This window comes from Daucus carota, chromosome 1 (genome assembly GCF_001625215.2).
Source record: "Daucus carota subsp. sativus chromosome 1, DH1 v3.0, whole genome shotgun sequence".
Taxonomy (NCBI): Eukaryota; Viridiplantae; Streptophyta; class Magnoliopsida; order Apiales; family Apiaceae; genus Daucus; species Daucus carota.
The window spans coordinates 37,875,555-37,888,457 of record NC_030381.2 but is presented as its reverse complement, the minus strand read 5'-3'; the positions used below and the strand labels follow the sequence as shown (position 1 = coordinate 37,888,457).

At 37.8% G+C, this 12,903-nt stretch overlaps 3 protein-coding genes across 4 annotated transcripts; all 3 read left to right on the top strand.

Annotated features, from left to right (window-relative positions):
* The first annotated feature begins 452 nt into the window (after nt 1–452).
* LOC108222250 (uncharacterized) lies at nt 453–1,412 on the top strand. The gene has a single exon (XM_017396178.1). The coding sequence runs from the start codon at nt 453–455 to the stop codon at nt 1,410–1,412; it is 960 nt and encodes a 319-aa protein (XP_017251667.1).
* A 1,242-nt stretch (nt 1,413–2,654) lies between these two features.
* On the top strand, nt 2,655–4,085 carry LOC108222237 (uncharacterized). Its single transcript, XM_017396154.1, has one exon. The coding sequence runs from the start codon at nt 2,655–2,657 to the stop codon at nt 4,083–4,085; it is 1,431 nt and encodes a 476-aa protein (XP_017251643.1).
* Nucleotides 4,086–5,182: 1,097 nt separating this feature from the next.
* LOC108205307 (F-box protein SKIP17) lies at nt 5,183–11,102 on the top strand. 2 transcript variants are annotated; one of them, XM_017375220.2, is made up of 13 exons: nt 5,183–5,929; nt 6,485–6,660; nt 7,596–7,790; nt 7,879–7,989; nt 8,172–8,257; nt 8,327–8,451; nt 9,299–9,363; nt 9,488–9,560; nt 9,638–9,700; nt 9,846–9,910; nt 9,985–10,059; nt 10,152–10,382; nt 10,632–11,102. In XM_017375220.2, the coding sequence occupies exons 1-12, from the start codon at nt 5,579–5,581 to the stop codon at nt 10,357–10,359; spliced, it is 1,593 nt and encodes a 530-aa protein (XP_017230709.1). In that variant the 5' UTR covers nt 5,183–5,578; the 3' UTR covers nt 10,360–10,382; nt 10,632–11,102. The 2 variants fall into 2 exon arrangements, with proteins under 2 accessions (XP_017230709.1, XP_063938783.1); XM_064082713.1 differs by having other exon boundaries at nt 5,494–5,929; nt 10,182–10,382; nt 10,632–10,773.
* The last annotated feature ends 1,801 nt before the right edge of the window (nt 11,103–12,903 follow it).

Here is a 12,903-nt window from a genome sequence, read left to right as displayed (position 1 = left end):
CTATTTTAAAAATTATTTTAATTTCTTTTAAATAAACAAATTACGAAATGATATTTTATATACACCTTACAATGGATGTCAAATAATGTGAAATTTCCCATATATACTGTTACATATGTGCTCATTTATATATAATTTTTATTTTAGTGATCATTTGATTCGAGATGTTGTGAAATCAGATATTTTTATTTCTTCTAAACAAGAAAAATGGTGAATATGTTTCAAATAATTATGTTTTGTTTCACCCCTGTATTTTTATTTAATAAAATTTAATTAAATAACAAAATATTTATCAATATATAAACATGTTTAATAATAAATTTATAAGATTTAAACTTGTTATATTCATTTAATATGAAATATAATCCCCCACAAAATTTCCTATACCCTGTATAATTCTTTCTGAGAGCATCCCCATTGGTAGATCATATATTCTAGGAAACTTCAATGATATGATGTTTAGAGATGAAAAGAGGGGAGGTAGAGAACATCCAAGTAATTTGTTAATGGGTTTCATGTCTACTGTCAATGATTGTGGGCTCAGGGATTTAGGATTTGTGGGGGAGAAATATACTTGGGAAAAGTCGAGGGGACAACCTAACTGGATTCAAGAGCGGTTGGATAGAGGGTTTGCTAATCATAGGTGGCAAAGTCTGTTTCCGTTGGCAGAGATGCAAGTGATTGAGGTATCCATGTCAGATCACCTACCACTGTTCTTACAGTTGAATAAAAAGGCGTACGAGCCTAAAGGATATCGGTTTAGATTTGAGAATATTTGGCTTCGTGAGAAGGAGTGTGTAAATGTAGTGAGGAATGGCTGGGAGCTAGCTGGAGGTATGGATATTACAGGTAAAATTCGATTGTGCGCTGAAAAATTACAACAATGGGGAGGAGGCTTAAGTAATGAATACAAGGTAAAGATTCAGCAATGTCGGTTAATGCTGAAAAAGCTGAGGTCACGTCGAGATTGTCAAGGTATTCAACAATATAATGCAACAAGGTGGGAATACTTGTCTTTGCTTGATAAACAGGAGGTATATTGGAAGCAGCGTTCTAAGCAATTCTGGCTCCAAGAGGGGGATAAGAATACAAGATTTTTTCATCGGTATGCATCAAATAGACGAAAGAATAATAGAGTGGACAGAATTAAGGATGCAAATGGTGTTTGGCAGGAAACAAAAGGCGAAATTCAGGGTGTTGTGGAAGATTACTTTTCACGATTGTTCACATCGTCGAATTTGCAAGGAAAGCTGTCAAATAGGGAGGTGGTTAAACAGGTTTCAGATGTTGAAAATGCGGAGCTGCACACAGAAGTAACAGTTGCAGAAGTAAAGGATGTTGTGTTTTCTATGCATCCGGATAAAGCATCCGGTCTTGATGGCTTTAATCCCGCTTTTTATCAAGCCTTTTAGAGTGTCATTGAAGGTGATGTGGTAAAGTTCTGTCGTGAGTTCATGCAGACGGGAGTATTACCTGAGGAAGTGAATAAATCATTCGTGTGTTTGATTCCCAAGGTTAAAACACCTGAAACTATGGGTGATCTACGGCCAATCTCTCTATGTAATGTACTGGTAAGAATTTTATCTAAGGTCCTAGCTAATAGATTGAAACGTTGCTTGGGATCAACCATATCCGATATTCAAAGTGCATTTATAGAGGGACGCTTGCTTACCGATAACGCTTTAATTGCATTTGAAATTAACCACTACATGAAGCGGCATACTCAAGAAAATTTGGGAGTTGCAGGGTTAAAGGTCGATGTATCTAAAGCATATGACAGACTAGAATGGGGTTTTATTCGTAATATGATGGAGAAATTTGGGTTTCACCAAGTTTGGATTAACAGAAGTATGTACTTTATTAGTTCTGTCTCATATAGCTTTATACATAATGGCGAGGAATTTGGGTGTGTGATGTCGGGGCGGGGAGTGCGTCAAGGGGACCCTATATCGCCATACATTTATATTATGTGTGCTGAGGGTCTCAGTGCAATAATTCGGAGGAATGAGATGAATGGGCTGTTACATGGTTGTCGTATAGCAAGGGGAGCACCGATTATCTCTCACTTATTATTTGCTGACGACTGCTTTTTCTTCTTCAGGGCGACAATGGCTGAAGCTAATGTAATGAAACGGATATTGGATAGATATGCTGATATTTCAGGACAGGTGATTAATCTTAATAAATCAGCTATTAAATTTTCTTCAAATACGAAAGAGGAAGATCGCAGAGAGGTATGTTCACAACTACAGGTGTCTGAGAGTGAGTGTCCGGGAAGATATCTCGGAATGCCAATGTATATAGGGAGGAGGAAAAAGACGGTATTTAATTTTGTGGTGGACATAGTTGAACAAAAGTTACAGACATGGAGGATGCAGAATATATCTAAGGCAGGTAAAATTACTTTGCTTAAAGGTGCTGCACAAGCGGTGCCTAATTTTTGGATGCAACTTTTTTTAATCCCATCGCAAATTTGTGATTTTATATTGAGAAAAAAAATGAACTCATACTGGTGGGGAGGAGGAAATAATGGAAGTGGTATTAAATGGATGTCGTGGAGTAGATTGTGTGATGTGAAAGAAAGAGGAGGTTTGGGGTTCAGGAAATTGAGGGAGTTCAATATGGCTATGCTTGCTAAACAAGCATAGAGAATAATGAATAACTCGAACCCATTAGTGACTGCCATAATGAAGGCCAGTATCTATGCGAATAGTGATTTTCTAAATGCTAACCTGGGAAATAATCCAAGTTATACATGGAGAAGCATCATGGCTGTACAAGATAGTATGAAGCATGGGAGTAGAAGGAAAATAGTTGATGGAAAGGACACTCGGGTCTGGCAAATTCCTTGGTTGCCGTGTCGTGTTGATGGGTATGTTACTACTGATATGCAACAGGAATTGGCGAATACCACAGTGCATGGATTGATGATAACTGGGAGTAGGAGTTGGGATGATGATATTCAGGAGGATATGTTTAATGAGAGAGATAGGCTTTTGATTCAACAAATACCTTTATCTAGTCGTTTTACTGGACATGATGCTTGGTATTGGATTTGTGATGAGAAAGGAGAGTTTACTGTTAGAAGCTGTTACAGACAAATTCGAGGGGAACAGATTTGTGAGAATAGGACATTTTGGAAGACGTTGTGGGGAATTAAATTACCAGGTAAAATGTTGAATTTTATATGGCGTGCTTGTTCAAATGTATTACCCACGACAACAGCACTGGCTATTAAAAATGTAGCGGTGATGCAATCATGTTCATGGTGCCATGAGTATAATGAGGATGCAGCTCATGTATTATTCACATGTTGTTTTGCAAAAGAGTTGTGGAATATGGTGGGATTACAAAGAGTGGTTCCAGATAGTGAAGGAGGGAATGTGCTGCAAATTCTTAAGCAAGCTTTTCAAACTAGTACTAAGCAGCAGTGTGCTCAAATTGGTTTACTGTGTTGGAGTTTATGGGTACGGCGAAATAATTGGGTATGGGAGAGAAAAGCCATGTCGGCTTTTGGGGTTAATGCCATGGCTGTAAACTTATTCCAGGAATGGAAAAGAGCTCAGGAGGATGTTTCTACGAGCAACAGACAACCCCGGATGCAGCAGTGGTGCAAACCGCCACCAGGGTGGATTGAAATCAACATTGACGCCTCTTGTCAAGTTGATTATGACTTCATTGGAGCGGGATGTGTAGTTCAGGATGAGAATGGATGTTTTATGCGTGCACGTACTTGTCAGATTAGAGGCAGAATGCAAGCAAAGGAAGGGGAAGCCAGACGTCTCAGAGAAGCATTACTTTGGATCAGGCAATGGAGAAACACGAAGTGCATTTTCGAGACGGACACCAAGATATTGGTTGATGTTATTCATGGAGACAAGGGAAATTCCATTTTTCATACAATTGTTGAAGATTGTGTGGAAATTCTTAAACACTTTGAGGAAGTGTTAGTTGTTTTTACTAAAAGATCTGCGAATAAGGTAGCACATTTGTTAGCTCAAGCTACTTATTCTGTGCCAGATCCTATGGAGTGGTATAATACTGCTCCAGATTTTATTTGTAATCTAATTATGGAGGAGAGTTAAGTAATGCAAGTTCGATTGTTTTAAAAAAAAAAAAAAGACTATTATATCGATCTATTCTATACCCCTACGTCGAATTCTGCTTAACAACCGTATACTTCGGAGTGTATTTTATAAGAATGTTAAAACATGTACTGAGTAATGAAAAGAAAAGGTATACAGCTGAATGAAATGGAAGTGTGGTTAATAACTTAATGATCCATTGCCTCAGTAAATTGGTCGCGTAAGTCGGATAGATCGACACGTACACGTGCACACATTCAGTTGGACGTGCGAATCAATGACCCTGTTCTGTCCGTACCCTCACTCCATCACCACACTTACATCAACAGTTGTACCAGTAACCACATTACTCCATCTACAACTAGTGGTGGCCATACGGGCGTCCCGTGACGAGACGAGACGAGTCGGAGGCGAGACGAGTTGATGAAAAGTGAACTCGCGGACGTCTCGTGTAAGGCTAGCGAGACGAGACGAGCCGAGGCGAATTTGAAATATTAAACTCGTGTCCAACTCGCGAGTTTGGCGAGTTGGACGAGTCGTGATTTTTTTTCTCTGCAGTGCAGCTGGCGAGACGGGCGAAGCGAGACGAGTGAGTTCTGAGACGAGTGAGTTCTGTGACTACAGAGTCGTCACAGAGACACAGAGACGACCGTTGCATGAAGACGCGTGGCACGAACGAGACGAGTTCGGACGTCTCGGGCCTGTCACTCTAGCATTTGTCCCTTGCTGCTCATTTTTCTCATGCATAACCTTTGTTCCTATTTTTCAAATATTCAATATATTATATTACATAGAGTATATAACTTTCTTAGGTAGGCCTTGCTTAGCATAAAAAACAAATATTATTTCAGCTTTTCGCCCAAAAAACAAGGGCTTGTTACAAATTATTGTTAACTTGAGTTGCAAAAAGGAAAAATCAAAATTTCTTATAACTAAATTTATCAAGATCAATGTCTCTCCAGATTTTAAAAACATTAGGAAACCTTTAGATATATATAAAACATTAATAATGTGAAAGGAAGTGTTATTTTAGTGATGAAATAAAAAAATACTAATAAAACTAGATGAAGTAGAAAAAGGGGCCCATCCAACAAAGTAGCAAAGCTTGGGTTCTCTTGGTAGTGTAAAATGTTTTAGGACCAATACACAGAATACAGACAGAGATGTGGAGACGAGTCCACGAGGCGAGACGAGTCCACGAGGCGAGACACTCCGAGACGAGGCGGGCGTGCGTGCCGATACGTCCGAACCGAGACGAGACGTGCGCGTTTTCTCAAACCCAGACTCGTGATCGTCTCGTATAGATTAACGAGACGTGGCGAGTTATAACTCGTCTCGCGGCGTACCAGTATTCAACGAGTTAAAAAGCGAGTCGAGACGAGTCGAGCCGTTCAAACTCGTTCGTTTGGCCACCTCTATCTACAACTACATTTATTAAATTACTCTCACACACCTCCCCCGCCCGGGCCCCACCTCCCTTCCCTCCACTCAAAATGGATACCCTCCTCTTCCACCACCACACCAACCGCCCCTGCTCCGCCGCATCCAAGCGCCCCTTCTCCGCCACCGCCTCCCCCCCGCCGGATCCCATGGCCTCGGATCCGACCCGTTTAGATTCTCTCCTCGAATCTTTCTTGTCTCTCTCTGATAAGACTACTACTTGTTTACTTGATCGTGCTTTTGATAATTTGATCGAATCTTGTGAGTGTGATCACAGTGTTATGATTGAGCGGGCTCTGCGGTTAGGCTCCGTGTTGCTTGAAGCTGGGAAGCGATCTGCTCGGAAGCGTGATTATCTCCACAACGCCGTCGTTTGGCCCCTACCTCCTGATCTTACTATTAAGGTCCTTTACTTTATTTTTGTGTTTATAATTTTGTATTAATTCGTTATGGAAACCGAATTATAATTCGAATACATTGAAAATGTAGATAGACCCGTTAAGTGGCCAGTTCTCCTAAAATCTCGAAAGTCTTGAGGGTGTCAGGGAAAGGCTTTTTACCGTGACCAATACATATATTCATTATTCAGACACTTCACCTCACTTGAAAGCCTAATTGAGTATCTCGTTCACTTGAGCTTTGAAATCATGTTAAGTTACCGGTTTCGTTTAGGGTAAAGCTTTTTATGAGGATAATTATATTGTAGCACAACCGTTTTACTGTTTAACAACTGAAATATAGAACGACTTTAGTAAATGTACTGGTATACCAGTTTGTTATTGAAAGCCTACCGTAGTGTGAGATTTGGCAGTATCGCCTTCTAATTTAGGAAGGCTGAAATCAATCGGTGACGGTGCAAAACTGGCATGCGCTGATTAGATAAGAAGTTTATGGTTTTTGGTGATGATGATACATATCAATTTTGTGATGTCTTGGTAAATTGGCAATGCTGGTTTCAGGTATTCTCGATGCTGGACACTCAAAGTGTATGTTTTGCAGCGGCGGCTTGTTCCTTTTTCCACAAGTGTGCCTCGGATCCACTGTGCTATGCCAGTATTGACTTGATGACAGTAATCCCGAAAGTCAATAATCTGGTAGTGTCCACAATGATCCAACGAGCTGGAAAAGCGCTGCGGTATGATTTCTCTACTTATTTGTCATATACGTTTTTTCTTATTTATCTTACTTCTTGCCCCTGCTTCATTGGTCCCAATCTTGCTATAATCGGGAACGCGAACTCAAATTAATTTTAGTTGAGGGGATGTATAAAGGAATGGAATGAGATATGATGATATTATCTATATATGATTATATGTTTAAAAGTATCATTCCTTTCCCCATCCTATTCCTAACAACTAAAGTAAAGTTCAAACCCCCCATTATGTGAAGGAATGCTCCATTCTCCCTCATACCCATTTTCTTCTCAAATCATATCATCAAAATTTTGCACTCATTTTTTTGTTTGAAACTTCCCCCCTACCTCGATTGGTTTCCTTTATTTTCACTCGTTCCATTCTTCACAGCCAAACACAACATAAGCTTTCATTAAGTAGTACGAGAAAAGTAAGTGATTATAAATGATAATGATATATTCTCTAAACTGAGTTTTTAGCTTATATCCATTACCCAGTATTGCTTTTAATAAGTTATTTTATAAGCAGCGTTGCTTTCAGAATCTGGGAAGGTACATTTGCTGAATTGGATTGTAACAGTTATTATTCTATAATTGTCTTCTTAAACAGATGACTGAGTCTTGGTAGATAAAAACATTTAGGACTTGTGAACTTGTAATAGATCTGCTTTATTCTTGCTGGATCAAGTTAAATCTAAGTTACTTACAAAGAGGATGAATTAATGAATACTAATATGCGGGGATCAAATTATGGTTTTAAGCTATTATTGCCATTCTAATGATCTTACTTGTTGTATAACTGAGGAATCTCTGTAAATATTGAACAACAAGCTTTGTATTGATTTTAATTGTACCTTATGACTTTTATACTCCTCTATATTTATTTAATGTATGCGCTTCCTTGGAATTATGTTCTGATTAATATCCCTTAAATTCAGGTCTATAAAGCTTGGTTTGATGCCTGGTACAACTGCATTTTTTGGTTCTTCTCAGCCGTGTATCTATGGTATGAGGAATTCTACCGACGTATCTGGTTTCTCATGGAATGATAAAAGATCAAGACAAGGGAAGGAATCGTGTATTCTTTCACGGTCGTGCCTAAGTTCCTTAAGCTCAGACAATGGCGCTCCAGGGTAGCGTTCAATTTTTTGGAGAAAAAAATTGTTTTATTTTCACTAGATGTGGTAGTTTATATCTCATAAAATTTTCTTTTATTCTAAGGGCTCTGTTAAGAAGGTTGCATCTTAATAATATTGAACGAGTGGATAATACAGCACTTTCTGCAGCATTATCAGTCTGTCCATCTCTCCTCGATCTGGAAATTGTTGGCCTGTAAGTCCCCCCCCCCCCCCCCCCCCCCCCCCCCCCCCAACACACACACACAGACACACACACACACATTACGAACAAACAGGCTGTCATTCGTATTAGGATCATGCAACCATTTTCTGCATCTTTTCATCACGAGTAAATGCTAATTTCTTGCAACTTGAATGAATGTTCTATCATGCCAGTCATGTCGAATTGAGGCAAACATTGGAGTCAGTTAGCAAATATTGCCATCTGATAGAACGTCTGTTTTTTGAATCTTCCAAGACAGGTAATATACTCTATACATGTAACTTCTTTTATTACAGACCTAAGTGTACCTTCGTTGTATTCTATGTAGGTAGAGATGACAGTTTGAAATTGAACCCAACCTGCAGTGATTTTGTGCAAAATTGCCCTAACCTCAACTGTTTAGCACTCCGTGGGTTCAAGCTGCAAGACTTTAAAGTATTGGCACTTATCAAGGTAATTTAATGCTGTATTAGTGGAAAATTTCCCATTTTGTGATTGTGTTTGCTTTCTTTCTCATCTTAGTAATGAGGAATTTGCTATTACTTAGTAGTTGGTAGTTGATCATTTTTCTTCGGTACCTTCTTCATAGTTTCTATTTCTGATAGATTATATGACATTTTATCAATAATTTAGTATCAACAGAAAGCAGCAAGAAATCTCCCTTATATGAACATATAAGCTTTAAATTATTGTATGTGATTGTATATAGTACTAATATAGTCTGTAGTAGTGACATAATATTTTTCCCCGTTTGCATCACTGTGCTTGTATCATATGGATCTGGACGACATGCCCAAAGGATCATTTAAAAAGTGTAGTCAGTATGTGTGTGTACTGGAAATGGAGTGTCCCATTTGGTAATGCAGACTGAGTTTGGCATGTCAATCGACTTATTTTTCTGCAGTGGAAGTGTATTTCGAGTCTTTCATGAAATTAGTTTCTAATAAATCAAAAGCATACGGAGTTCACATATTTTAGGAAAATCTGGCAGTTTTCTCTTATAGGAGACTATGTTTATACATTTGGAAACTTAGTAGAGTTATTGTCACTCTATAGATGTCAGGGAACTACCTATTGGACAAAATGCAGGGGTCCTTTCCCCCCTGGTGTTGGTATGAGTGCTAAGCGGATTATAAGAACTATTAATGGATGATTTAACTTTATAAGGAGCGCTGCTTGTTTCCATATATGTAATTTGGTATATAAATATTACTATTGCTTTCCCTCAATGCATATGAATTAGTTCCTTTAAGTGCTTTGGAGATGCTTCTCTGATTGAGTGTTATATATAACCATGCAGGGTTTCCGTAAGCTGAAACACCTTGACTTCTCCACATCCTACTCAATATCGGGTGCTTTTTTGAAGTATGTTTGTTATCCTACTCCCTCTTTCCTTTTTAAACTATGTTAATCAATATTTTCTCCTTCCCCATTATGCAAGTTAAAATCTCTTTTTGGTCATTCTTTGCTATGAACACTTGCTATTCAGGAAGCTTATCGGGGGTGCAGGTGGGAACCTGCTGGAAGTTCTAATTCTACGGGATTGTATGCATCTCAGAAAGGTATGAGCAGAGTCTCACTCTCTCTGCACACACACTGGTGAATGTGTCTCACAGTCTCTATTTGTGTGCACCTGCAGGCAGAAGTTGAGAGGTTTATTTCTGCAATTATTGCAGGAGAATTCAAGTTTCTTAGACATCTTGTGAGTAGGACTTTTTTTATTGTTTCCTATTTCATGTAGTATTATATTTCCGAAACCCAAAGTCGAGAACTGGTACTTTCTAATTAATCCCTTTCATAGTTATCAATTATGAATTCCCTGTTTTTATTCACTTGGACTTAAACAGGATGTGTCCAACCGGGAAGGTCTAGCATCCGAAGAAGACTGGTGCAGCAGGTGTTACGACCCAAGGTGGTTTTTACTCTCCTTGTAGATATTTTGGTCAATGCCATTGTTTGCCTTACAGTTTCATGGTCTATATGCAGCTTCATACCTGCAAAGCAATTATATGGAGAAAGGCCTAACTTCTGCCTACAGGCCGAGTTTCCAGTTGAAGGAAGGTTAGTATGTCTTCTTTGAAACTTGAGCAGAGTAAAGTTAATTATATAGAATGGCTCCACCTAAAGTGCTTAATGCATTTCCTCTACTGCAGTTTTATTGAATTTGGACAAATGATTGGCAGTGATGATGTGAATGTACCATCACAGCTGAGCTGTCATATGTCTGATGGATCATGCTTCGTGAATGCATCTGATAGCTGTTACAATAGTGACCTGGGAAGTGGCAATGAAGATAGCCATGACACCAGTTTCATTATATATGAGGAGAGTTCAGATGAGGCAGATTTTCTGTCAGTCTAAGTCTCTGAGGTCCTCACTCCACTGTGAGTTTTATTACTTCTTCTTTCTTTCCTCCTTGTGCTCATACACAGAATTAAGCATGAAGCGTTAGTATTTTGCCATTTTGTTTAAGTTGAGAATTCATCATGGGTTTGCTTAAGTTGAGGATCGATCATCGGTGCATATGTATTTGTTTCGCTGAACAAATACATACCAGGTGGCCAGGTTGCTATTGTAACTGCCATCAGATGTGTTTCTTGCTTGCTGATATTTTTCCTTCACATTTCTCGTAGATCCTGCGCTGGAGGATTGCTGTCTTCATCCTGATCGCAAGGAGCTCATGAAAGTCTGACAGCCACTTGATGAATAAAGTCTAGTTATGGGCCTCCATGCTTTTCTTGGATTGTGGGATGATATATGTCTCCAATCTGTTTTCTATCCCATATAGATCAAATTTTAAAATTATAAGTGGAGGCGATTTCTGTTAAGTATTTTCTGAGCACAAAAGGACGGCAGTTGCTGCATATATATCCAGTTTTTTATAAGCAGTTAGATTATACATTTGCCTGTTCAATTTGTTACGAACAAGCACTGTATAAGTCTGTTTTCCTAGTGATTCATCAGCATCTCTCCTTCCTGATGCTTTTGGGTTCGGAGTTGTTGGTTTAGGGAGAAAAAGAGAATGTCTAGTTTTGGCTCGAGCTTATAAATTTAGAATCATGTATCATTACATTCCAATTTGAGTATTGATTCTTGCTTTGCAATCCAGTATCCAGTATTCAGCAAGAAGTTCTTAATTGCAATTTTACAAATTTGAAATGTGTGGCTTATAACAAGTCAAGGGAGTCTTGCGGGTTATATTTCTTTCCCTCTTTCCCACTTTTGTTTCATTCTATACAATTAGCTTCTACGCCGTTCCACTGCATGCAGTAGGATAAAGTTGAACCAAAAGAAAATTATCACAGACATTCACAAGTCCAGAACATAATATTATAGTCGAAAGAGATCACAAGATACCAAGGCATTCAAACCAGTTACCAAGTATACAATTAATAGTTACAGTATGAATTAGACTGACAATCAAGAACACTGACGAAATGAAGAAATACGACTACATATTAAGGACCAGAAATTAAATCATCTCCAATTTAGCCAACATCGAGAATAGTATCCATAGTTCCAATTCCCATATGAAATTCTGTCAGCATCCTCATTCGAAGAGCATGCGGATCTTGTAAATTCCTTTTGTCTCTGCAACTGGAGTTGCCAAAGGCTTTCATGGCAATAACCTCTAACTGGACCGGCAAACAGGCAACATTAGAGGAATCAACTTATCCTGCAAGAAACATAAAACCCAGGTAAATTATAATTTTCTTAACATGAAAGCAAAAAAATAAAATATATAAAACTAACTTGGGAGTAACAATCTTTCCAGTAAACTATAGCCTTTCTGCCTAATAATAAGTAGTCTACCAGAAGAAATAACATCACCCACAAGGAATTTGCAATTACTGTCAAGTATAATGACAATCCCAAACATTAGGTGACAATTTAAACTCATTAGACTACAATCTTATATGCATTACAATAATATGCAGGTTAGTGCAGTTAAACTGTTTAAAGGCTCTTAAAGCAATTACTTACAGATTTGAGCAAATTTAAGTACATGGGGTGTCAGGTACAAAATGCAGACAGAGAAATTAAGGGAATACTGAAGTTCAAAGACTAAATCAAGTGAACTTCATTCTCAAACTGAGTGATCTTTTCAATATCAAACAAAATTCTTATGAATACTAACTAAAAATTGTAGGCAAATGCGAATGATATCATATATGCAATAAACAATATGGAACTCACAGCAACAATATGATTAAATGAAGGTGTTAATATATGCATAAAGTATCATATATTTTGAATCATTGTATGAATGCAAAAATATTTATATATAATTAGGTATTTTGGTAGGAAAATCTTTGCACATATATATGTGGGTGGTCGCACTCTATCGAGAACATTGTTATATTAAGAACGTCCTTATATAATGAACACCGAAGAACACCATCAACATCCTTCAATTTTTTAATTAAAAAAATTAATTTAACTATTACATATCAATCTAACCTTAAAATAAAATTATTTACACAGTAACATTTTTATTGGTAAGATAAATTTGGGGGCCGTAGATGATTGTATAAAAAGTGGTAATCAAACTTATATTAATAACTCAAGTAAAAATTTATAATATAAACGTCCCTTCCATTTCTTTACACTTTCCGGGGTGTCCCATCCAATTCTTTATATTACAAAACTTACCAAAAATAGTCAATAAGTGCTGCCACTTCTCCACTTTTCTTTCCTTCTCACACTACCTTTACTCCACTATCTTCTTTTTATACATTAAAAATCAATGGGTCCCACCACTTCACCCACTTTTCTTTCTCTTTTTCACTACTTTATTCCTATTTCTTAACCTCCATGCCCAACCCATTCGATAAGAAATGGGAGGGACAAAGGGAGTACTTCATAAATTGTTTAACCATAAACATTAATATTATAATTATTCTT

Excerpts from the sequence above, each read along its gene's own strand:
- LOC108222250 (XM_017396178.1), top strand. The coding sequence starts at position 453 with ATGATGTTTAGAGATGAAAAGAGGGGAGGTAGAGAACATCCAAGTAAT.
- LOC108222237 (XM_017396154.1), top strand. The coding sequence starts at position 2,655 with ATGAATAACTCGAACCCATTAGTGACTGCCATAATGAAGGCCAGTATC.
- LOC108205307 (XM_017375220.2), top strand. The coding sequence starts at position 5,579 with ATGGATACCCTCCTCTTCCACCACCACACCAACCGCCCCTGCTCCGCC. Across the intron at positions 5,930-6,484 it reads CTCCTGATCTTACTATTAAG|GTATTCTCGATGCTGGACAC; the intron begins GTCCTTTACTTT and ends TGCTGGTTTCAG. Across the intron at positions 9,911-9,984 it reads AGCAGGTGTTACGACCCAAG|CTTCATACCTGCAAAGCAAT; the intron begins GTGGTTTTTACT and ends GTCTATATGCAG.